This window comes from Hemicordylus capensis, chromosome 1 (genome assembly GCF_027244095.1).
Source record: "Hemicordylus capensis ecotype Gifberg chromosome 1, rHemCap1.1.pri, whole genome shotgun sequence".
In the NCBI taxonomy this organism is placed as follows: domain Eukaryota; kingdom Metazoa; phylum Chordata; class Lepidosauria; order Squamata; family Cordylidae; genus Hemicordylus; species Hemicordylus capensis.
The window spans coordinates 33,550,461-33,576,892 of NC_069657.1; the positions used below are offsets into that span (position 1 = coordinate 33,550,461).

Consider the following 26,432-nt stretch of genomic DNA (forward strand, 5'->3'; position numbering starts at 1 on the left):
TGTGGGAGATTATATTTAAGCTTTGGAATGTGGCTACCGTAGAGGCATGTTACCACAAGAATTCTTTTCCTCTTGCCAAAACATGATCTAAAGAATTGTGCTGCCTGATTAAAGAGCTATAGCCTCTAACTCTAGAGTTATTCAGTTCTTTTACATAATAGTCTCCAGTGCAGTCTGAGATTATCATTTGCCATCTCTCAAAAACCTCCACTGAACAATAATTAAATATGTATATCAGAAGGTAGTTAACCTGTAACAAGTATATGCAAAGTTAATGCTAGGTTGTTTAAGTCTTTTCATCCAACCATGTTTTCCATATGACAGCTGCTCGCGGTGTATTATTGTTGGTTGAAAGATTAATGCAAATAGTAGACAAATCTAAGGTGTTAACAGGTACTTCAAGCCGGCTGTAACAGAAGTGGAAATGAATCACAATTTATATTTTTTTAAAATGGGTGCATAGAAGATTAAAAGTGCCAGATATCACCTGGGTGGATGAGCTACACTGTGAACTAGACAGTAAGAGTACATCCCTGTTGGTTCTGCTGGGCCTTTCAGAAGCTTTTGATACCATCTGCCAGTGTTCTCTCTAATTTTTTTCATGTGTGGGCAGAATGAGTTTTATTCTGAGCAGCAATATCAAGGCAGTGTGTGTGCATGTGCATTTGGAAGAGGGCCTTCTTGATTCAACCTGAGTGGGATCTAAAATTAACTCAGCGGACATGAAAAAACTTGTGAGCGCACGCACATGCACACACCTTAGACGGAGCACTGCCATCAGCTCATGGTATTGGACCATGGTAGTCTTCTGGTTTCCCTCTCTCCAAGCTGGGCAGAGTAGGTTGGTCTTGAATTAGTTACGATTAGGGATGTGCACGGAACTGGGTGGGGGAAGTTCAAAGGTGGGGGGGTTGACTTTAAGGGTGGAGGAGGGTGCACTTACCCCTCCCTCTGCCCCCCCCCACCAGTGCTCCGTTCGCAAAGGGACCGTCGGAGTGGCAGTATACCTCCCTGCCGCCCTGTTGCCTCCTTGGTCCCTACGTCACCAGAAGTCAGGTGACATAGGGACCAAGGAGGCAACAGGGCGGCAGGGAGGTACACTGCCACCCTGAGGGACCCTTTGCAAATGGAGCATTGGCAAGGGAAAGCAGAGGGAGGGGTAAATGCACCCTCCCCCGCCCTTAAAGTCAACCAACCCTCCTTCATGCCAGCAGTTGTTCAAACTGGTTCAGAGGCTCATAAAGGAACTCCAAACTGGTTCCATGCACATCCCTAGTTACGACCCTAGGAACATAGGAAGCTGCCATATACTGAAGCAGACCATTGGTCTATCTAGCTCAGTATTGTCTTCACAGACTGGCAGCAGCTTCTCCAAGGATGCAAGCAGGAATCTCTCACAGTCCTATCTTGGAGAAGCCAGAGAGGGAACTTGGAACTTTTTGCTCTTACCAGAGCAGCTCCATACCCTGAGGGGAATCTCTTACAGTGCTCACACTTCTAGTCTCCCTTTCATATGCAACCAGGGAGGACCCTGCTTAGCTAAGGGGACAAGTCATGCTTGCTACACAAGACCAGCTCTCTTCTGCTCCTACTTGGAGGGTCAGGTCTAGAAGGTGTTATTGGGAGACTACTGCTTGACCCTGTTACTGACCTATGGGTTCCTGCAGGAATTGATCTTGTTCCCCTTGTGTTTTATCATTTACTTGAATGGGGGAGATTATCCAGAGATTTGGGTCGTGGTGTCAACAATATACAGATGACTCCCAGCTCTGTCTCCCTATGTCATCTGATCACAGGGAGGCAGAGGAGGTTCTGAGCCAGGGTTTGGGAGCCGCGATGGGCTGGACGTGAGCTAACAAGCTGAAACTTAATCTGATAAGATGGAGGTGATGGTGATGGTTAGTAGAAGGTCCAATCCTAGTAGGGGTTTTTAGCCTGCTTTGAACAGGTTTGCACTCCTTCTGAAGGAGCAGGGTCGCAGTATACCACTTAAAAAATATAACTTGGAGGTCTTCCTAGATACAGAACTGCTCCTATAGGTTGCAGCAGTGGCCAGGAGTGCCTTTGTACTTTAGCTGGTGCACAGCTGTGCCTCTTACTCAAGAAGGCTGATTTTATTTATTTTTTTAGCTAGCTAGCTAGCATATTTTTATACCACTCAAAACTTACATCTCTGGGAGGTTTTAAACAAGATAAACACATTAAAGCATTAGTTAAAAACAAAAACAAGAAATTTAAATGTTTAAAAAACAATATTCTAAAACAACATTAAAAACAATCTGTCATCCATGCCTAAGTCACATTGTGTTTGGATTATTGCCGGGTGCTGTACTTTTCAAGGGGGCTGCCCTTGAAAGTATTCAGAAACTACAGATGGTACGCTATGCCGCAGCCAGGCTAATATTTGAAGCTGCCCACAGTGTGCATATTGCATTGATTTTGAAGATGCTGCACTGGCTACCATTCTGTTTTTGAGGTACAATTCAAGGTGCTGGTTATCACTTTTAAAGTGTGCCAGGTACCTTAAAAACCACCTGCTCTCAGTTTAATCTACCCACTTGACGAGGTTGGCCGGGAGGGCTCTACTCCATATGCCAACACTGTGGAAACTCAGTTGCTGAGCATGCAGTTCAGAGCCTTCTTGGTGATTGCTCCCAGGCTGTGAAACTTGCTTTCAGTTAAAATCCCTTGTGCTGAATCGTCTGGAGAAAATTTGGCCCATGAGTGGTTGACTTCCTTTTAGTTTCATTTTGTAGATCTCTGTGTGTTGTTTTTTAGTTGGATCTTTTCAAATGACATGTTTATGGTTGTTTTTAATTAGTCTACTGATTTGTTGTCCACTGTTCTGAGGTCCCATGTTGATAAACAGTATACAAATGTGATAGATAGATGGGAAGGAAGGAAGGGTGGGTCCCTACCCACAAGGGTAAAGTTTTAATAAAGTGAGACAGAAAGCAATGTCTTTGATGTGAGCTCTTATAGCAGGAATGGGCAAACAGCCCTCCAGCTGTTTTTGAACTACAACTCCCATCATCACCAGCCACAATTTATTGTGGCTGGAGAAGGGAGTTGTAGTTGAAAAGCTGAAAGGGCTCGTTTGTCCACCCCGCCGTATAATGTGGAGGTTTGATTATTTTATACTTTACACTAAGTATGTATGTTGACTTATTTCTCTGATGGAAATGTGTGGCTGTAATTTTTCTTTTGTAAAAACAACAACAACAAAGAGGAGGGAGTAAAACCACCCTCTTTTTACCACGCACAGCTCTAGTTCACACTCCTTTTAGTTACAGTGAAGTGTTGGTTGCTCCTGTCCAAATTATTGCACAGCAGAGGCCAGAGGATCATGGAGTTTGCATTCAGCTGCACCATGTTATCCCAGGGAGGATGACTACGTTGATTGTGGTTATTAATCAAGTGCATTCTTAGATAATCCAGTCACTGCCTTGGGCTGTCATTAGCTGGTGCTCTGGAGCTAGGATTGTGTCATGAAAAGCAAATGAAAGATGAATTGAATTACCCAGAGTGCTGTATTTTACCTGTAGCTATTTTGATACAGTTGATTAAATCCAAAGCAACACTTGTGAGCTGTTTCTAAGAAAAATTAATGCTTTGTGGTACAAAGGGATAACACTTTAAATAATTCTTGCTTTCTGAATTGATCTCTTGTTCTCATCCTGGATATAAGGTTTGTGAAAGCAGAATAGAAGCAACCTCAAGTGCTGCCTAAGAAATACTTAGGTACCTCTCCTTTTCTAAATTAATTGTGATACTGTTTTTCTTTCTGTAAAAATTAATGCATCATTGACTTTGTGCATGTCTAGTTAAATTACAGTCTCTGTGAGTGTCTCACTTTTGGTTACTGTTTCCCCTATCTCAAATATCACATTACAGTAATCATTTTTCTCTCCCAATGAGGCTCCTTTAAGCCCCTTTTCCTAACACTGTGGTTTCCTAAATATTTGCAATTTTAAGTGAGTCCTCTTCCAGTTAATGGAACTTTTCGTTAATTATGGCCAGGGTCCAAACAGGTCCTTACATTTGTGCAAAGCTTTTGTACATATATGCATGCAAGCAGTCATTTTCACTTTTCGGCTGCTGCATCCTGGAGCATCTTCCCAAAAGTCAGGAGCAGCTTTTCAGGGAGGACCTGTGCTGTAGGAAGGAAGCCTCCAGCGCCCTTGTTGCACATGCGGAACATAGCACATGGCTCTGAATCCCAGCATATGTTTCTGATTAGAATACTCACTTTAATTCAGCTTTCAATATGGAATACAAAAATAAAAATGAAGCTGCCTGGGTCAGATCATTCGTTGGTCCACCTAAGATGGTACTGTCTACTCCAGCTGGAAGCAGCTTCTCAGGGTCTTAGGCAAGCCAAGGTTTTCCCCAGTTCTGCTACTTGAGATTATTTTTCCAAGTGGAGATGCCAAGGATTGTCCCGAGGCCTTTTACATACAAAGCATGTAGTCTGTGGGGCTCTCCTCCACCACCACTCCTACAAAAACCCTAGTTTAGGATAAGCGACCTCACTTACCTCACAGGTTTGTTGTATACATAATAATGAGAGAATTCCATGTGTGCCACCCTCAGCTCCTTTGAAAATGGTTTGTCTGCAACAAATAGTGCATGTCTTCGACTAGACATTATGTACCTAAGAGTTAAAAAGAAGAAAGGGCAGTGCTACCTAGTGTTTTACAAAATTGCAAGTGTTTTACAAAATGCCACTGAAATTGTGTTGATCAGACAGGTCTGTTAAAACTTCTGACCCTCTGCCTTGTTTTATTTTGGACTCATTTGTTTATTTATTTACACTTCCGTACCGCCCTTCATCCTGGGCTGGTATAAACCTCATGAGTACAACAAATTAAAAAACACAATATCACTAAAACATAATTAAAACAATACAAAATCAATCCACAGTAGCCAGTCAGTCTAAAGGGCAGTCAGCCGCACAGTCTACTGACCAAAGGCCTGAATAGAAATGGCAGTCCTTGGACATCTATGGAAGACTGGGAGAGAGGGGTAGCACAGATTCCAACCTAGAACAAGCTCCATAGCCTAGGGGCAAGCACCGAAAAGGCCCTGTCCCACATGCAGAACAATTCAGCTCCAGATGGTGTTGTCATGTTGAGCAGATCCTTCCTGGCTGATCTAGTCAGATGGGTGTAATTTCAACTGGGAAGAGGCAGTCCTTAAGGAACCTGGAGCACAAACCATGTTGTTCAGCAAGTAAGCTGAACCATGTAATTTAGACTTTATTCAGACACATATATTGTATTCAGGGTTGCCCTTTCATTTTCTAATAACTGTTGCATGAAAACTGACCACAAGGCTGCAATTGCATTGTTTCTCTGTCATTGCTGATGTCAGGAAAACATTGTAGAAACTTCTGTCAGGAGATATATTGGGAATTCTACCTCCTTTTTATAAGATTCTGTCATTTGCTTGTAAACTCCAGCCCACAATGCTTTAGATGTTTTTCGTTATCTGATTTGCAAAGCCAAAATGAACTCATGTTCTGGACCAGTTTTTTTAATGACCCCAAAGAGAGAGTGACTAAAAAGGAAAAAACAACGCCATTTCTCTGGAATGTGCTGCCTGAAGGGGCTGTGTCATTGTAAGGCCAATCCTTACAGTGTCTGGGAAATACCTTCTATATTTAAAACCTCTCCCCCTGCCATCCTCTTTTACTGCAATTTATCTTCTTGCAAGAGAAAATGTAATTGTGAATCTCAAACATTTCTTAAAGCAGTTTCTGGGTGAGGGAATTATTGTGAGGCAGGTAACAGGATTTATGATGATGTTTCTAAATTGAGAATCCCCTCATCTTTTCAAACTTTATGGGGCTAAACCTTTATTTGCTGAAGTGACCAAGAAAGGTTATGTCTGTTTCCAAAGCAAAGCTGGTTTGTTTTTAGATTTGCTACTTACTTTTGATTTATTTACCATCTCCAAAAGTTTCCATAGGCACAGCTCTAGCAGATGGCTGACTAGATAATGTCAAAGCAGTTGTTTTCTGTAAATTTATGCCTTTTTATTTTTACCCCTTTCCCCTCTCCCCTGCTCCCACTGGGTTCTCCCCATGACTATTTATAGTGCAGAACCAAACAGCCCTTCTCTTGCCATTGGTTTTTCACTAGGATGTTTCATGAGATCCAGAAATAATGCATGAGAAACGGAGGATAGGAGTTGATGTAAAGCTGTGGATAAAGTTTTGGATTTCTAGACGTGTGCATTTTAGGATCACTTTGTTATAATCAAATGTATCGGCTATCATGAGGAGGAAAATTACCCATTGAAATCAAAAGGACAAATTAAGCAATTTATAACTTTTCCCTTTTAAATTAAATGGGACCACTGTAAGTAGTTTTCCTCACCATGCCAGCCACTACATTTATAGTGCTTTTCGTTGCTTAGCTATGATTGAACAAGGCAGGGTTTCGGTGATAGCGGGGTGGGGGCAGGGGCGAGATGGCTTGGCAGCAACTTGCTCTTCTCTCTTGTACATGGGGAGTGTGTTATGTTATTTGCACAGGAGTGAGAGAAAAGACATGCAGAGGATGTTTTGTTCTTCACCATGTTTTTGCAGTTCTCCTGCAGCAAAGACAAGGGGAGAAAAGAAGTTGTTGTGGGGAGGACAGCAGTGCAGGGCCTATCTTGACTACTTGTCCCAGGTTCCACTCCAACCTTGCTATGCCCCTCCCCGCAATTGCTGTAGGCTTTGTTGAATGGCATTGTTATTTTCCAGCTTCTTCCCAAGGTAAAAAAAATGTGATCAGAACCTCTCCCCACTTCTTTCTCTCATACAATCATAGGAGCAGACTTTGAGTGCAACACTATTTAGTGCCTACTCCACATCAACTATTTTAGATCCATCAAAATATTTTGATTTGTATTGAGCTAGAATAATATTAGCCAGATTTTCAAAGGACTCCAGCTGTGGTTCACAAATGGGTGCCAGTTTCTAGCAAAACCATTTACGATGACTGGAGCCAGATCATGGCAGATTTTGGCCTATCAAGAAACAAATGGGGGTGGAGCCACTCTGAGAAGAGCCGAGGGCTCCAAGTTCCCTCCCTGGCATCTCCAAAATAGGGTTTAGAGAGATTCCTGCCTGCAACCTTGGAGAAGCCTCTGCCAGTCTATGTAGACAATGCTGAGCTAGATGGACCTATGGTCTGACTCAGTATATTGCAGCTTCCTATGTTCCTAAACATTTTGAGCCTTCTAAAATATAATAGTAAAGGCAAATTAGTTGCTATACCTATGCTTTTCCCCTAAATATAGGGTCAGGCAGATGAACCAGGTTAGGCGGTAGAAGATGCTTATGGTGTGTGTTAAAATCCCCAAGTTAGGGAACTAGAAAACAAAACATTTTTTTAAAAAACCCTTTTGGAAAAGTAGAACATTAATTCATTGACTCTTGTTACCATCGGTCAATAAAAGGCTGGAGAGGCACTCAACTGCTCATATCATTCTGCTTAGTGTATTGAGAGGAAGTGGGGAAGGCCCACATTGTGGATCTTGGTATGGCCCTGTTAAAACACACACACATCTGGGTCTGGTTTTCAAAGCAGCTGCTCATTCTGCCCATTGGGAAGTCTGCCTTGCACTTTAAGAACCCATGGCAAACCTCTGGCCCAAACTGAGTGCTGAAGCTTGTTTCTTCTTCTCTTAACAGTGAATGTTTTGGTGTCAGCCAGGACTTAGTCCTACATCAGATCCTAGCTTAGAGCATGAGGGACAATATGCCATGATTCACCATCAAGCTCTGGCCAAAATTGAGAACCACATGATAACCAGTTAGATTAACAAGCAAGGCTTTGAGCAACAACAGCCCAGAGCAGTTAATCTTCTAAAGCATCCCTCCCATAACGGCTTCCAGACTAGGCTTGCCTTCCAGCCTGTGTAACAAGGAGAATCTTCTATTAGTATTCCTTGCTTTTGCCAAGACCTGCCAGGTTTCATCAAACTCCCAGGACCTTGTCTCCCTTGAATTGCAGGAGAGGGCTCTGATGCCTACTTACAGGAAGGACATTTTATTATATCCCAGGAGGATTAATCTTGATTAGGTAGATTTACATTCTAGAATGCCATAGTAAGATATACAAGTGTAGGGTCTGAGGGCGAGCAGTGGCATTTCCATCTAAAGAATGATATTTTAGTATCCCATTTCACATGTCCTGGTGCTATGGTCTGACTTTGAAAACCAGTTCCAGGGATGAGCTGTGGTTAAGTCTGCCTTTTAAAAAAAATCTCCAGTTGAAAAGTCTTGTCTATCAGAAGAGTGTTTAGAGAGTGAGCCTTTGCCTGTGAAATGGAATAAACACATCAATAAGGGAGAGTATGGAGTAATTTGAACCTATGACTTTTAAGAATGTAGGAAGGGAACAGAAGGCAGTTGCCTATTCAGTGGGTACTGGCTGAAAACGGTTTTTCTGTTTCTGCAGTTAGCTGACATAAATGGGTACAGAAAGTAAAACTCTTGATGGTATTCTTAAGCTGAAACGTACAACCCAAACAGAGGAAGAAAAGGAAAAAGAGATCTTTTCATGCTGAAAGTGCTTGGGTGCATTAAAGAAAATAGTAAGCATGTGGACCAGCTGACAGACACATTTTGCAGCAAATTCATTATTCATAGAGATTGAAGGAACAGGTGCTGGGGACAGGATGTTCTTTCAGCAGCAAAATAATTGTCTGGAATAAATGCATCCTATTGCTTAGGATTGGGAGCAGCAGGGAGGGGAGCGTGGAACAGTCTTATGTTCTCAAACAAGCTTCAACAGGCATATGGGTTAAAAAAAATACTAATTCATTCATTATAAGGGGTATGATTGATTAAATCAGCACAACTTTGCATATGAAAGAACGGGGGCGGTTTTGCGGGTGGTGGGAGATACACTCTTCTCATGAGAGAATGGTCATACATCGGGAACCATCTTAGGAGAGGCATTTCCCTCTCCCTGTCAAAGAGCAGAATGCCTCTTCTTAGATGATATTTGCCATCTGCAGCATTTGAAATGCTTTTATGTTTTTGGAAAAGGTGGGGGTACCCTGCTGTCTGGTGGCAGCCTGATGATATACAAAGTTGTGGTTTAACTGCACTCAGTCCTGTCTATTAGTTATTTTTCTCCTCTTGGGAAAGGAGGAGAGGGGATAGTGCTAGTGTGATGTTTTGGTCAAGTAAGACAAGAAGAGAGTCCAGAGAAAAAACAAAACAGCAGCTCCATAGTACCATGTTATTTTATTCCAAGCATGTTTGGAGGGTAGCACTTTGTCAAGGGATGAAATTTTACAAAGAAATAAAAACAGTTTGAATATTTGTTCATCAGTTGTCAAAATATGATATCTGAAAACACCAAGAGATGAATGGCTATTCAGTTATTAACAAAGCATTTGTCAAATTAAGAAGATGCTCATTAAAGCCTTTCTGTTCTGTTGCTTGAACAAATAAGTTCTTGCTCAACTTTGCTGGATTAACTTTCTTTTTTAGTGTGTTTTCGTTTCTACCTTGTACAGCTGTTTCCAAAAATGATTTGTGCTCTACTTAAACATTAATTGGTTGCTTAGGCTTAGTTTTCGCTATGACAATAAATTTGTTTTGAGACTGTACTACTTCAGACTGCAGGTAGAAGCTCACTTGAGTGAGTGCTTAACCTCAGTTTTAAAAAATCTCTCTACTGTATTTGGAAAACTAGTTGTTGGGACAAGTATTTTAGCCTAACTTTTGGAGAAGCATGGAGACCTCATGTGAACCCGCATCTGCAGTTTACATAAGAACAGCCCTCCTGGATCAGGCTCAAGGCCCATCTAGTCCAGCATCCTGTTTCGCACAGTGGCCCACCAGATGCCGCTGGAAGCCTCAGACAGGAGTTGAGGGAGTGCCCTCTCTCCTGCCATTACTCCCCTGCAACTGGTACTCAGAGGCACCCTGCCCTTGAGGCTGGAGGTGGCCCACAGCCCTCCGACTAGTAGCCGTTGATAGACCTCTCCTCCATGAAGTCATCCAAACCCCTCTTAAAGCCATCCAGGTTGTTGGCTGTCACCACGTCCTGTGGCAGAGAGTTCCACAAGTGGATAACGCGTTGTGTGAAAAAGTACCTCCGTTTGTTGGTCCTAGACCCCCTGGCAATCAATTTCATGGAGTGACCTCTGGTTCTAGTGTTGTGTGAGAGGGAAAAGAATCTCTCTCTCTCCACTTTCTCCACACCATGCATGATTTTATAGACCTCTATCATGTCTCCCCGCAGTCATCTTTTTTCTAAACTAAAAAGCCCCAGGTGTTGTAGTTTTGCCTCATAAGAAAGGTGCTCTAGTCCCCTGATCATCTTGGTTGCCCTCTTCTGTACCTTCTCCAGTTCAACAATGTCCTTTTTAAGATGTGGTGACCAGAATTGTACGCAGTACTCCAAGTGTGGTCGCACCATAGTTTTGTATAAGGGCATTATAATGTTAGCCGTTTTATTTTCAATCCCCTTTCTAATGATCCCTAGCATTGAATTTGCCTTTTTCACAGCTGCCGCACATTGAGTCAACACTTTCAACGAGCTGTCCACCACAACCCCAGGATCCCTCTCCTGGTCTGTCACCGACAGCTCGGATCCCATCAGCATATACTTGAAGTTGGGGTTTTTCGTCCCAATGTGCATCACTTTACACTTGCTAACATTGAACCGCATTTGCCATTTTGTCGCCCACTCCCCCAGTTTGGAGAGATCCTTTTGGAGCTGCTCACAATCCATTTGGGATTTCACTACTCGGAAGAGTTTGGTATCATCTGCAAATTTGGCCACATCGCTGCTTACCCCTGCTTCTAGATCATTTATGAATAAATTAAAAAGCACCGGTCCCAGTACAGATCCCTGGGGGACCCCACTTCTTACTTCCCTCCATTGTGAAAACTCTCCATTGATACCTACCCTCTGTTTCCTGTCTTTCAACCAGTTAGCAATCCACACATCTACTTGTCCCTTTATCCCATGACAGCTAAGTTTCCTCAGGAGTCTTTGATGAGGAACTTTGTCAAAAGCTTTTTGGAAGTCCAGGTAGACTGGTAGACACTCTCAAAGAATTCCAAAAGGTTGGTGAGGCAAGATTTACCTTTGCGGAAGCCATGCTGGCTCACTCCCAGTAGGGCCTGTTCTTCTAGGTGCTTTACAATTTTATCCTTGAGGATGCTTTCCATCAATTTGCCTGGAACAGACGTTAGGCTAACTGGCCTGTAATTTCCCGGATCGTCCCTGGATCCCTTTTTGAAAATCGGTGTTACATTTGCTACTCTCCAGTCCTCTGGTATAGAGCCTGATTTCAGGGATAAGTTAAATATTTTGGCAAGGAGGTCGGCAATTTCGCATTTGAGTTCTTTGAGGACTCTTGGATGGATGCCATCCGGCTCTGGTGATTTGTTAGCTTTCAGTTTTTCCAGACAGTTTAGAAGATCATCCCTTGTCACTACTATCTGACTCAGCTCTCTAGCCTCCATCCCTAAAAAGCCTGGTTCAGGAACAGGTATATGCTCAGTATCCTCTGCCGTGAAGACAGATGCAAAGAACTCATTCAGCTTCTCTGCAACCTCCATATCCTCCTTAATAATCCCTTTTACTCCCTCATTGTCTAATGGTCCAACTGCCTCCCTGGCAGGTTTCCTGCTTCTGATGTACTTAAAGAAGTTTTTGTTATTCCCCTTGATGCTTTTGGCTAAATGTTCCTCAAACTCTCTTTTTGCCTCCCTTATTGTCACCTTGCATTTCTTTTGCCAGAGTTTGTGTTCTTTTCTGTTCTCTTCGTTTGGACAGGCCTTCCAATTTCGGAAGGAAGTCTTCTTCCCTTTTATGGCTTCCTTGACAGTACCCGTTAGCCATGCTGGCATCCTCCTGGACTTAGTGGTACCTTTCCTCCTTTTGGGTATACAGTCTAACTGGACTTCTAGTATTGTGGTTTTGAGTAAACTCCATGCACTCCGGAGCAAAGTGACTCTCCTGATTTCCCCACTCAGCTTTCTTTTCACCATACTCCTCATTTTGGAGAAGTTTCCTCTTCTGAAATTCAAAATATCTGTGTTAGACATCCTTGGTGATTCTCTCCCCGCATGTATGCTGAAATTGATGGCACTGTGGTCACTGTTCCCTAAAGGGTCGATGACACTGACATCACGCACCAGGTCCTGTGTGTCACTCAGAATTAGATCCAAGGTCGCCTTCTCTCTGGTCGGTTCCATGACCAATTGTTCTAGGGCACAGTCATTTAGCGTATCTAGAAATTTGACCTCTTTGTCCTGACTTGAATGTGAATTTACCCAGTCTATGTGTGGGTAGTTGAAATCACCCATAATTACAGCCCTGCCTCTCCTTGACGCCTCCCTGATTTCCTCCTGCAACTCCCAGTCACTGTCGGCATTTTGATCCGGAGGGCGATAGCACGTCCCCAGTAGCACGTTCCCTTTCCGGCCTTGTATAGTCACCCACAGGGTTTCTGTGGAGGACTCCAGTCCACTTAGGTTTTCTAGCTTGTTAGAGTCTATCCCTTCTTTAACATACAGTGCTACCCCTCCTCCAAGGCGCCCCTCCCTGTCCTTTCTATAGAGTTTATACCCAGGGATAACAGTGTCCCACCGGTTCTCACTGTTCCACCATGTTTCTGTTATGCCCACTATGTCTACTTCTGCGTTAGCAACCAAGCACTCCAGCTCACCCATCTTGGCTCGGAGGCTTCTGGCATTGGCATACAAGCACCTATACACTGAATCTCTCCCCTGATGTATGCTATTCTTTTGACTCTTTGACCTACTGGCACAGGCTCCCGTCTGCTCTTTATGCGGTTCTGCTCTGTCCCCTTCTCTTTTATATGAATCCTTTGCACCCTCACACTTTAAAGGATGGCTTTTGCCAAATGGGATACTGCCCAGCTCCCATCGGCTGTTCCCCAGGTGTCATTTTAAAAGCTGCTCTGCAGCCTTTTTGATTTTAAGCGCCAGCAGTCTGGTTCCATCTTGGTTCAAGTGCAGCCCGTCCCTTTTGTACAGGCCTTGCTTGCCTAACAGTGCCTAACAGTGCCTAACAAATCTAAACCCCTCCTCCTGGCACCAACGTCTCATCCATGCATTGAAGCCCCTCAGCTCTGCCTGTCTCACTGTACTTGCGCGTGGAACAGGTAGCATTTCTGAGAATGCTACCTTGGGTAGCATTTGAAGTGGTACATCCTGGACATAGTTTTACTATCTCAGAATCAGTCCTTAGAAGTATTGCCCCATTGCTGTTTCTCTTGTTATGTGATACCATCCAAGCAGTTAAAGATTTTGATCCCAGCATTTATGTATGAAGTAACTGGAGAGATGAACATTCCCTGCTCATTTAACTGTATAGATGAAAGTTCTCAATGCTCAATTTATACAGTATAATTTAATTCCCAAGATTAAAAATGTCTTCCTTGTGTTCCAGTGCAGGCTTATGGCATAGCAAACGACTGATATATTTATTTCATGCTAGTGGCCATCAGTTTACATTGTTCTTTGATTATAAGGCTATTTCTGCTATTATAATAGGAAATGATAATAAGCAACCATTATGCTAATACTCCTAGAAATGTAGATGGGGTCCGCATTCTGATAATGCTGGAAGAGAAGACATCTTCTGTGTAGCTCAATTTCTTTTACTCAATTTCTGAGTCTGCAAACAGCTCAAAAGAAAAATAAACTGAAGTCTAGGAAGGGATATTAAGTAACTCAGACAGAAAGGAAATAGATTGTCTAATAAATCAGGTTCTATTTTATACAAGCCATGCTGGGATATAGTGAGAAGTGTCTAGATTGTTGAATTTAGCTGTGTTTCTTCTCTGAAAAGCTGCCAGAATGTCAGCTATCTCCTTGATTTACCTTATATTACATCTTGGATTTTCTTGTTAGGCCAAAATAAATCCAGATGAATTAAGCTGTCATGAAGCTAACTCCATGTTAACTGCTTTGCAGTTAGATGTAGGGGTGGAGGCCTGTTGATGCAGAATGAGTTCTTAAAAAAACAAAAAATCCCTTGGGTTTTAGAGGTATTGCCTCAGTTGCTTAATCCTTTAATCAGCTCCATTGTTATGAGACATATCAAAGTAAATGCTGTATGTCTTATAACCATGCAACAGAATGCTGGTTTTTATGGCATAAGAGGAAAACAAGGTTGGTCCCTGTTGCTTTTGCAAAATGAACATATGAAGCTGCCTTATAACGAGACAGACCGTTGGTCCATCTAGGTCAGTATTATCTGTAGTGATGATCAGTGGCTCTCCAGGGTTTCAGAGAGAGGGTTTTCTCAGCTCCTCCTGGAGATTCTAGGGATTGAAACTGGGACCTTCTGCATGCAAGGCATGTGTATCTCCCCTGAGTCATACCTACTTCCCCTCTTTGTACCCATCATTTACATCAGCGGCTGCACATGGGTATAAATTACTTCCAGAATCATGGCTAGCTACAGCAGTTGATATAGTTGGGTCACGTCTGGGGCCCTGAACAATTAAAAGGGCCCCTTGCCAGGAGCAAGTGCTACAGCCAGTTCCAGAGCAAAGCCTAGTCAAGTCAGTTCTGGAACCCTGTTAGGCCAAGATATCCAAAGATCCCTAAAAAGCTGGAGCCCCGAATATTTATATTCTAGCTTAACCGATGTAGAGCATCTGCGCGCTAGTAGATCCCTCTGTTTGCAGACCTCTGCCCACTATCCATATATAGATAGATAGATAGATTCCTCTCCTCTACAATCAAGAACATCTTCCAACCAGTAACAGTTGCATTCCATCTGACCTAAACCATCACAGGCTCCTCCTCCCTATCTGCATATGGAATCCCCACTGCCCAATCACCATGGTGCCACAGGCTTCTCCCCACTATCTGCATATGGAATCCCCACTGCTCAATTACCATGGTACTTCTGCTCTCACAGGCTCCTTCTCCCTATCTACATATGGAATCCCCAGTGCCCAATCACCACAGTGCCCAATCACCATGAACTTTCGGGAGAGCTGCCACACACGGGATTAGCCATGGGTACGCCTTAGAGAATTATACATATAGAAGATAACGAAGTATGAGATCCCCAGTGTTATGTAATATTTGGGAGAAATAAAGTTGAGTGTGTAGTATGATTTCATAGAACCCTTGGAGTCAGTAGGTTCCCTTTAAATAAGGCGAGAGTTCTTATTAGGACCAGAGGCTGCATTACTCAACGAGCTTTCCTTTATTTGTGAAACATCTGAGCATGAACTGCTAATTACGCCACATTGGCAGTAGCACCCGTCTGTCTCAAGCCATTGGCAATAATGCGATGCCTCTGCATGTGTATGCCTGTTTAAAGAGAACCTCTTAGCTTGTAACAGGTATTGTACAATCCCTTGAGTTCATTGTCGGATCGAGGCATCGGTTGAAAGGGCCTTCTTGTTAACATCCATTCATGAAAGGGCTTCTTGTTTCCCTTGAGCGGAATTCAAACCTCCTCTCTTCCAGCCTGACCTTTTCCCACTGTGCTGCTCGGGTGGGAAATGTTGTTCTCCAAAGGCAAAATGTACAAAACAAACATGAAAGTACCCTCTCTAAAATGGGCACCATTGTAATTGCCAGCAGCCAGGCTGAAAAGGAATTGCCTTAACAAATTTGCCATTAGTTAGTGACTGAAACATCTCTAGTCAGTCCAGGTAGAAGTCACCTGCTGGGCTGATGAATGTGCTGGTGTTTTCACCTTACGCTTTTTCTGTTGATGTTCTCATGTATGCCAGCTGCAGTGCACGACAGGCAACCCAAAGCTGCCAAGAAAACGCTTAACACATTGCTGTTGCTATGCAATAGTGGCAGTACTCAGAGTCCCCCCACCCTTCTTTTAGTAATGAAGCATTCTCTTGGATCCCCAGCCCCTTTATCCACATAGAAGCTTGCATTATATAACTAATAGCTCTGCCTAGAATACGTTAATTCTTGTTAGAGAGCAGGCCAGTTTTCTCAAGCTCTCTTAACTATATTGTTCGTTGTGTTGGTTATGTGTGTAATAATGTTTGCAAGTTGCTACGTTATATTAGCTACCCTATCTGTCTGCATCAGTCCATTGTTCCATCTAAGCTCAGTATTGTCTGCTCTAACTGGCATCAGCTTTCCAGGGTTTCAAACAGGAAACGGGTTCACATCCTGCACCAAACCTCCGGATGGTCTCTCCCTGCGGTTTCATGTAGATGTTAAAGAGCATTAGAAATAGTATGAAGCCCTGAAGGATGCCACATAAAAGTTTACGTTTTGAAGAACTACAGTCTCCAATTGACACCATCTAGAATCTGCCCGAGAGGTAGGCACAGAACCACTGCAAAACAGTGCCTACAACTCCCAGCCCTCTCAAATGGTCCAGAAGGATACTATGGCTGATAGTATTGAGAGATGCCAAGAGATCCAAAAGGACCAGCAGAGTCACACTCCCTCTGTCAATTCCTAATTGGAGATCATCCATCAGGCCGACCCAAGGCAGTCTCCACCCCATAGCCAGCCCGGAAGCCAGTTTGAAATGGGTCTAGATAATCAGTTTCCTCCAAGACTGTCTGGAGCTGGGAGGTCGTCTCCCTCTCAATTAACTTTCCCGACCACAGAAGGTTGGAGACAGGCCTATAGTTGCTTAACTCTATGCCAGGGATTGAACCTGGGACCTTCTGCATGGCAAGCAGATGTTCTTCCACTGAACTGCAATCATTCCCATTCGTCTTGCCTGTGGCTATCTTTCCTTTGTGGCCATTGACTGTCACTGACCTCATTTGTCATTCTCTGACCTTTCCTTAGGCAACTTTTGGTGCTCCAGCTTTTGCAGAACTACAACTCCCATCATCCACAGTCACAATTATTGATAGCAAGGCAGCAACAGCAATAGCCTCTGGGTACACATGTGGCCCAGATGTGTGTCAGAGCCAGACCAGGTCTATGGGCTGCCATATCCAAATCCAGTTCTGCAGTGTGTGTTCTCCAGACCATACCCCCAGAGGTCAGTTGCTGGGCAGTGAAGGATTGAGCTTAGCTCTGATGTCCCCCAAGGCACTCTACTACTGATTGAAAAGTTACTATTCTTTAACACACAAAAAAAATCAGAAAGGGTGATCCTGTGTGAAACGATTGAACTGAAATTTACCAAGAGGTTCAGTTCTGTTCATTCAGGCTTGAATCAGAACAATGGGTTGCTGTCACATTACAGGTTTTCATTCTTGGACAAGATTAGGAAGATCTTGTTATCACCAATTATTGCTGTTGTCAGTGGTCACTATGCTTATATAAAATACGTTTAAGCTTCACAGATTGTATTTCTTGCATTTCATGGCCATTTGACCCCACCCTGACAGTTTCCCCCCTTTTCTTTATATCTGTGTGTATGAATGTAGGTATACCTGCCAAGTGTGGCTAACACTTCATATAGCTGATGAAGTGAGCTGTAGATTACAAAAGCGTATGTGACAATAAATTGTTAGCCTTTAAGGTGCCAGAAGGTGATTGTTTCTGCTGCAAAGAACTCACTCTTCTCTTGCTCTGGAAGTTGTTACTTAATGCTGGATGTCATTTATATTTATGTTTATATAAAATTACATTTATATATATCCCACTCTTCCTCCAAGGGGTCCAGAGTACATGGTTATGTATTTATCCTCACAACAACCCTGTGAGGTGGGCTAGGCTGGGAGATAAGTGACTGATCCAGTGTCACCCTGTGAATTTCATGGCTGAATGTGGATTTGAACTTGGACCTCTCCAATATTTAATATGTAAATATTGTTTCATATTAAAAACCTTCCTAGGGGCATAATTTTGGCAGTTTAAAGCTTTCTATGAGCAGTTTCCTAGTCTGATACAAAAACTTCTGCTTTGCTGATAATGGGAATCCCAATGCTTTATGCAACCAGCCTTAACAATACCCAGATGTGGTTAATTCCTAGAATTCTGGAGCGTTTATAATCACTTTAGGCTAGTTAGATTAAACAAGACCATGTGGTTGTTACCATTGTAAGGTAACTAAGAAGCCGTGTTCTTTGTTGTTTTGTCCTCCCACAGAAGCTGTTTAAAAATAGTGTGCTGAATACTGGCACAGCCTCGGGGATGATTTTTGTTGCCATGTTGACTTAACTTTCCTAACCTTTTCAAATGTTGACAATAGGCTGTATTCCACACCATTTCTCATGCAGAAGATAGCATTAGTTTTAAATGTGTACAATACGCCTTACCCACAGTTGAAAGGTGTTTGACTGCATTGCTATCATTACACATACATTCCACTGGTTTTTCATGCTCTTGTGAAAGACATCTCAAGACTACAGGAAGATGGAATTCCTTTCTTGTATTGGCCTGCAAGAGGGAGAGATGCTAGCGCATCATTAATTGGACCTAACAGCTTGATCTTCACGATACAATAAATGCTTTAAAAAACAACACCACCCTTCTGTTTGTATTTTTGCAGCAGTAGATCTAATAAATGGTATCCTGGTAAACCCCTAGCTCTGAGGTTGCAGGAAAGAAGAATCTCGACATCAACATGCCCATAAAAATCCCAGTCTCTTTCTAATTATCAAATCACCCACTGCTAGGAGCTCCCCTGACTCAGAGGCGTTGCCTCTACACAAGAGGATGTCAGTTCATCACCCAAGGAATGGTTTCCTTCTAAGAGATTGCTTCCCTCTTCCTCAGAATGCTGCCCTTTTTTCCCAAGATAGTCATTCTCCATGACTACGCCCCAAAACTAGTGACACTATCACAGTAGCCATAAAAAATAACTTCTGTTGAAACACATAAATGATTTAACTGTGCATATGCATGACCTAAATCTAACAAAATTAGGAAATGGAATTTTTGGCTGCCACTTGCTCCCCTTTTCTGATCGGCCAGCTCACATTGTTACTGCTTTTATTCTTCCTTCTGTTGGCTATTGCCCATGGAAACTATAGCTTTACAGTGGCAGCTACCTAATGATGGGATGCAGCGAAGATTTTGTGACACAGCCTTGTTGTGTTGGGGGTGGGATTGGATAGGTGGCTGTATATGCAAGCCTTTAATTAGGATGACATAACTGGGTCTTTATTTTGTTTCATGGGAATTTTGTGATGGAATAGTGAAGACTGCTATCAAATACTTCCTTTTTGTATAGTGCCTCTCATGCTCCAGAGCCAGTGGATTTCTCTTTTGTGCTACAGACAGGGGAAGTAGGATGTTTTCATCAGCAAGCTGCAGATAAAAGTGACAGTAATTGGTAACTACAAGCAGGCTTCTTTCTACTTAACTTTGTTACCACCATCTCAAAATCTGCCAGGTCTTCAGTTAAATCTGACAAGGAATCGTATCATCTATTCATTCAGGAAAGAAAATCCCATCACCCATTCAGTGGTTACATTCTAAAGAGAGGAGTATTTGTGGATGTGGTGGTAGCTCAGAAGAAGAGCAAAAAGCTTTTCATGTAAAAGGCCCCAGCTTCAATCCCTGACATCTCCAGGTAGGGCTGGGAAAGACCCCTGCCTCAAATCCTGGACAGTCACTGCTAGACAATACAGGCAAACCTCGTTGTATGCGGACTCTCTATCCGCGGCTTCGTGTATTCATGAGTGTCTAACTGACACCCATTTTCATTATCCACGGATACGAAAGGGTTAAAACCCATGTATCTGCAGTTCCAGCTGCCATTTTGTAAGGAATAGCTATTTTGTGGCTCATTTCTTTTAAAATAAGGATTTGATGTTTCACAGTTGGGGGGCATTTTGTGGATGGGGGGGGGCATTCCTGGGCATAAGTAGTCCCTGTGGAGCACAATATTTGATTTTAAAATCACGGTGAGTGATTTTAGCCCTTTTTGGTGTGTTTTCATGATTTTAAAAACTTTTTTTGTCCATTCTGAAACCTAAGCCCCCATTTCCCATAGGCATAATGCCTCATTACTCATGGTTTTGTTACTCATGGTAGTAGGCGAGGAACGGAGGGGAAATGCAGCCAGTAATGAGGTATGCCTGTACTGCACTAGATGGACCAATGAACTGACTCAGGATAAGGCAACTTCCTATATCCACCTATGTTCAGGAGTGTTAGAGCTTAGACCTGGCTGGAATCTGTCTCTGTATGATGTGGATTTCTCTCTCTCTCTCCACAAAAGTGTGCAATTCATTTTGAAGGGAAATGCACAATGCATATCCCAGAAGACCTCTCCATCACGCTGTGGAGAGGTGATTGGAGACTTAGCATTAAATGTATACAGATTATGGGGGTTCGGCTCTCTCTCAGACTGAGCCCCCATATCTATGTATATTTACTGCCAGGTTTAGAATATGTGGAACAGATTATGGAGAGGGCATCTGAACATGAGCAGCATACTTTCCCCTTCAAACTGAGCAACTGCTTGGCAGCCCACACAACCAGATTCCAGATAATCTGGTCTGGAATGCACTTAAAATGAAGTACTTTGCATTTGTGATTATACTCCTCAAAGGTGTCCAAGTTGAGTAACTGGTTGCACGTGTCTTCTGTGGGGGGAACCAGCCAACTGACAGGGAGCATGGCGAAGTTGGGTAGCATTGACACTAGACCAGAGCCTGATCCTGGTGCTCCAGGAGGACGTGCTGAGGAACTGGCAGCTAGAGTATTACTCATGGTGAGGAAGTAGCAGTAGCAGCAAGGGCTGGAGTTGAGAGAGACCCCTACCTGTTTGGAGGTCTATCACCCTCACAGCCACTATTGGCTGGGTTAGGAACATAGGAAGCTGCCTGAGTCCATCTAGCTCAGTATTGTCTACACAGACTGGCAGCAGCTTCTTAAAGGTAACAGGCAGGAATCTCTCTCAGCCCTATCTTGGAGAAGCCAGGGAGGGAACTTGGAACCTTCTGCTCTTCCCAGAGCGGCTCCATCCCCTGTGGGGAATATCTTACAGTGCTCACACTTCTAGCCTTCCATTCATATGCAACCAGGGTGGACCCTGCTTAGCTAAGGGGACAAGTCATGCTTGCTACCCCAAGATCAGCTGTCCTCCAGTTCTAGTCCTCCAGCTCTAGCCCTGTAGAATACTGTTCTACAGGAACACTGTTGGCTGGTGCCCTCTAGACTGAAGAACTTGGATTTAAGTCTGTCTGGTTCCATTGGAGACGGTGAGACCATTTTGCCTTAAATCCAGTGACTTGTTCACTATTTTTTTAACCTATATGTTAAGTTAAAGTTATCTTGATATTGAATGCAATTGACTGGGTTTTTACTATCATTCAGGTCAACATTTGAGAAGTATAAGAACATTGCTGGAACAGGAAGGTGTCTGCCAAGTTCTCCATTTCTTTATCAGCTTTCCTGACATTACTTTTCTCCTTTTGGGTTAAATAAAGATCATAAGTAGAGTAAGAATTGTACTTCAGGAAATCCGGAATACCTCTCACCAAATGCACTTTTTTCTCTTGTACATGCCCATGATCACACCACCTGTCTCCCTGAGTCTTTCCAGTCTGTTCCTGCCCTACTTCATTTTAACTTCAAGATTCACTTTTCAATCTCTCCTCCCGGCACAAGACTGTGAGGTGTAGCAACCCTCTCCCCTCCCCATCCACTGTCTACAAAGGAGATGCCCCACCATTACTGCTGAGTCAGGGCTCACAAGAACATTGTGCAATGATGGGCAGCAGAGGGTGGGGGAGGATTTGAAACAGCACAGTGTTGGCTATGCACACATTTGCATGAACATAAGCAAACAGACCCAATTTTTGTCCTATTTTAAGTTATATATCTGTTGTTTCTCACCTCCCTCCCCCGAACCCAGTCTCCCTGGCCCATCTGTGCCTGTGCTTCTGGGCAAAGGAGCACTGGAAGACCTCGTGCCCCCACTCCCTAAGTCTCATTAGGTTAGGTGACAGTGGCACAGTATAAATGCAGAAAACATGGGATGGTATATAATGCAATGCCACCTAATGGTGCAGTGGGGAAATGACTTGCTTAGCGAGCAAGAGGATGCTGGTTCAAATCCCCGCTGGTGTGTTTCCTAGACTATGGGAAACACCTATATTGGGCAGCAGCGATATAGGAAGGTGCTAAAAGGCATCATCTCATACTGCACGGGAGATGGCAATGGTAAACCCCTCCTGTATTCTACCAAAGACAACCACAGGGATCTTTGGGCACCAGGAGGTGACACCAACTCTACGGCGCAACTTTATATAATGCAAAGCTTATGGATTTTTTCTCTTTGGTATTTGCATTTGCATGGGAGACAGATGGAGGGAATTGAGGTGGAACCAGCCATTTTGCTGAATTTACATGGCTGGCAGCAAGAGAGATTTACTAGCCACACTCATATGGATGGAGACTGTATCAAGGCCAGAAATATTCTCATGTATCTCTCTAAAATAAAATGCAAATCAACAAGATAATCCAAGATAAGGAACTTTTTTTCCAGCAAAAAACTTGTAAATATTACAGTAGTGTCACTTTCAGATGCCTGTAGATGTTTTATCCTAGCAATGAGACAAAAGCTTTGAAGCCTGGGAAACCTCAAATTTGTTTGGAGTTTTTTAGATCTAAGTTAACTTCAAAGCACCAATCTGTCAGTCTGGATTTTTAGAAGTTCCTAACATGTGCCTGGTCCCCCCCCCCATGCATTGTAGTAAAAACAAACAAAAAGACTTAAAGATCAAGACTCAAAGCCCCTGCTTCTCTCCCACCTCTTTCACATAGTAGGTCTAATTTTATTAGCGGCATTAACCAAGCTGTCACCAGTTCCAATGATATGCCAGCAGCCAACTTTGAACAAGATACCAACTAGCACAAACAGCCTGTCTGTGTGTGTGTGATGTTAGAGCTGCAAACTTGTTGCTCTGCTTTTGTGAAAAGAAAAATTCACAGAAGAGCAGTCACCTCACTTGAGTTGGCTGTTGCAGCACTGGAGAGGTGTGGCCAAAGCGGAGAGCTGGTCTTGTGGTAGCAAGCATGACTTGTCCCTTTAGCTAAGCAGGGTCTGCCTTGGTTGCATATGAATGGGAGACTAGAAGTGTGAGCCTTGTAAGATATTCCCCTCAGGGGATGGAGCCACTGCTCTGGGAAGAGCAGAAGGTTTCAAGTTCCCTCCCTGGTTTCTCCAAGATAGGGCTGAGAGAGATTCCAGCTTGCAACCTTGGAGAAGCCGCTGCCAGTCTGTGAAGACAATACTGAGCTAGATAGACCAATGGTATGACTCAGTATATGGCAGCTTCCTATGTTCCTATGGTGTTGACAGAGCAGCTCCCTTAAAGAGCTCCTGGGATTTTAAGAATATTTTCGTAGTCTTTTTAAAATGTTGCAGCACTGCTCTGTTCATACAGGTCGATCGGCTGATAATTGGAACCAACCTTTGTTTAATACCTCCATCACTCAAGGCTGGAAGATCCCAGGCTCTTGAAAACCAGGCGCTTGAATCTTGCACTAGTTTACGAACAAGACCAGAAATAAGAACTTTGGGTCACCTGGACTAACATAGGCTTGAATTCAGAAAATCAAATACAACTAGTTGTTTCAAAAAGTAGCTGCCCGTAATCTCTTTTTGCTTCTCAAGGACAAGCCACAACTTGAGCTTTTGTCAACGTTTTTATTCTTTTGTTTTCTTTATTTATTACATTTATGTCCTGCCATTCCACCAAGGAGCTCACAGCAGTGAATTTTGTGAAGATAGACATGGCATTTATCTTAAGAACATAAGAACAGCCCTGCTGGATCAGGCCCAAGGCCTATCTAGTCCAGCATCCTGTTTCACACAGTGGCCCACCAGATGCCTCTTGGAAGCCCACAGGCAAGAGGCAAGGGCATGCCCTCTCTCCTGCTGTTGCTCCCCTGCAACTGGTATTCAGAGGCATCTTGCCCCTGGGGCTGGATGTGGCCTATAGCCCTCATACTAGTAGCCATTGATAGACTTGTCCTCCATAAATTTATCTAAGCCCTTTTTAAAGCCAACTAGGCTGGTGGCCATCTCTACATCTAATTATGCATTGTGTGAAAAAATACTTCCTTTTACCAGTCCTAAAATTCTTGGCAATCAAATTCATGGTTCTGGTGTTATGCGAGAGGAATAAACATCTCTCTCTCTTTCTCTCTCTCCACACCATGCATAATTTTATAGACCTCTATTATGTCACCTCTCAGTTGTCTTCTTTTTAAACTGAAAAGCCTTAGGTGTTGTATCCTTGCCTTGTTAGGAAGGTGCTCTAGGGCTCTGATCGTCTTGGTTGTCCTCCTCTGAATTTCCCCCCAGTTCTACAACATCCTCCTTAAGATGCAGTGATCAGAACCGTATGCAGTACTCCAAATGTGGCCACACCATAGATTTGTATGAGGGCATTATGATAATAGCAGTTTTATTTTCAGTCCCCTTCTTAATGATTCCAAGCATGGAACTGGCCCTTTTCACAGCTGATGCACACTGTGTCAATATCTTTTACATGCTTGACTTATTTGGAACTCTTTCCTTGGAAGAGATTGGTGTGTGTGGCACAGCTTATCTGTTGCTTTGTTCTGTGCTGTGATCTGGTTGTCAGTTAAGTTACAAAGGGCCTGTTGTGTGAAGAATCTTGCTCTGAAGTAGGCGGGGGGAGGCGAGATTGGACTAGACGACCTTATCATCCATTCCAGCTCTGAATGTGTATGTGTTGTTTATTTTACTACATGTATATGCCACCTCTCTGCCAGTATACTCAGTGTGGTTTATCAAATAAAATAATGGTCTACAATCTGATACAGAAGAAAGAGGGAAATAAGCAAACTGGGGTACCAAATGTTACTCTGTAAAGAACTATGTACATTGATGGTGTTGTCGTATTTATTATCCTTAAGGAAAAGAGCAGCTGTAGAGCTAAGTGCTGAATAAGATGGCAGGGAAACAGTCACCCTCCAGCAGGCATGAAACACTGGAAGGCCATCTTCCCCGTGCTACACCACTTGGATCTTTGCTCCCCTCTTGTCATTTCTGAAGACCTGGTGGAACTTTTGGGCATCCTACTCCCATTTCTGAAAATGTATAATAGCAATAGCACTTATATTTATATACCGCTTTATAGCCGGAGCTCTCTAAGCGGTTTACAATGATTTAGCATATTGCCCCCAACATTCTGGGTACTCATTTTACCGACCTCGGAAGGATGGAAGGCTGAGTCAACCTTGAGCCCCTGGTCAGGATCGAACTTGTAACCTTCTGGTTACAGGGCGGCAGTTTTACCACTGCGCCACCAGGGGCTCATCTAAGAAGTGTAAAGTGTGCCGTTGAGTTGGTGTTGACTCCTGGCAACCACAGAGCCCTGTGATTGTCTTTGGTAAAATACAGGAGCGGTTTACCATTGCCATCTCCTGCACAGTATGAGATTATGCTTTTCAGCATCTTCCTATAGCGCTGCTGCCCGATATAGGTGTTTCCCATAGTCTGGGTAACATACCCGCAAGGATTCAAACCAGCAACAAAGTATAGTGTGAGAATAATGGTGCATGCCCATTAACTTGTAGAAGAATGTTTTGAACGAACTCCGCAGATCATAGGTTGTCTTACAGCTTCTTGTATGCACCATCATTCTCTCTTAACAGCTGAATGTGTTTTCACACTCTTAATTCACAAGAAAATCCACCTGTCATTCAAAGGTAAAGTGAAAGATTGCCTTGAAAAGTATTCAGATATTGGTTAACTAGAAGAATGCTGAAAGCCAAATGCTACAGCCTGCAGGATGCAGGTTACTATGCACAAAGCCAAATGGCACAGCCTGAAAACTCCATGCACCTTTTTATTCCTCTCTTTTTGTCTTTCAGATGAGAGAATCTGTTCTCCACCATTTATGGAGCTGACAAATGCATGTGGAGGAGACATCTTGCAGAAAATAGAGAAGAATGGAATAGCATTCCCATTCAGTATGTAAACAGACTTGCTTTTAATCTTATAAAGGAATTCTTGGAGTATTTTCCATAAAATACTCTAATAACCTTCTAAAGTGGTGGCTCTCTTATATTTAGCAGGAGGAGAGCGTCTCTATTTAGCCCAGCAGAATGTGTCTCCCAGTGCCTGTTGCTGGTGCCTCCCTTGGGTGTCTCTTAAAACTTTGGGACAGAAAACCATCTTCTCATGTGTAAACTGCTGTGTGTACACAGTTTTGCTGTGTAAACTGCTTTTTAAATTTTGTTTTTGAGAAGTTACCTATAAATGATTCAATGCAGCCCAAAAAATAAGATTGGAGAAATATTTTTAAGGAACATTTCTGATGTAATATACATGTTTGGCAACTTATTGTAATCACTCAAAATAACTAAGGTTGGCAAGTGAGTACTGTTGATCAAGAAGTGAGTTTGCATGTCTTTACTGACATAATGGCCTAATTCATTGTTCTGATGATAAACAATTCAGAGCATGATATTTACAGCAAAGGTCAGCCATAAGGTTTTGGGTGCCTGAAGTGAAACACAAAATGTAACTTCACACTGGCACCCT

At 43.1% G+C, this 26,432-nt stretch overlaps 1 protein-coding gene across 2 annotated transcripts in view; it reads left to right on the top strand.

Moving 5' to 3' along the window:
* ITPK1 (inositol-tetrakisphosphate 1-kinase) overlaps positions 1–26,432 on the top strand; it is a 227,526-nt gene that overhangs the window by 173,783 nt on the left and 27,311 nt on the right. For both annotated transcript variants that reach the window (XM_053261319.1, XM_053261327.1), the window contains one exon: positions 25,760–25,858. In XM_053261319.1, the coding sequence (XP_053117294.1) occupies positions 25,760–25,858 (99 nt within the window). The remainder of the gene's footprint in view (positions 1–25,759; positions 25,859–26,432) is intronic.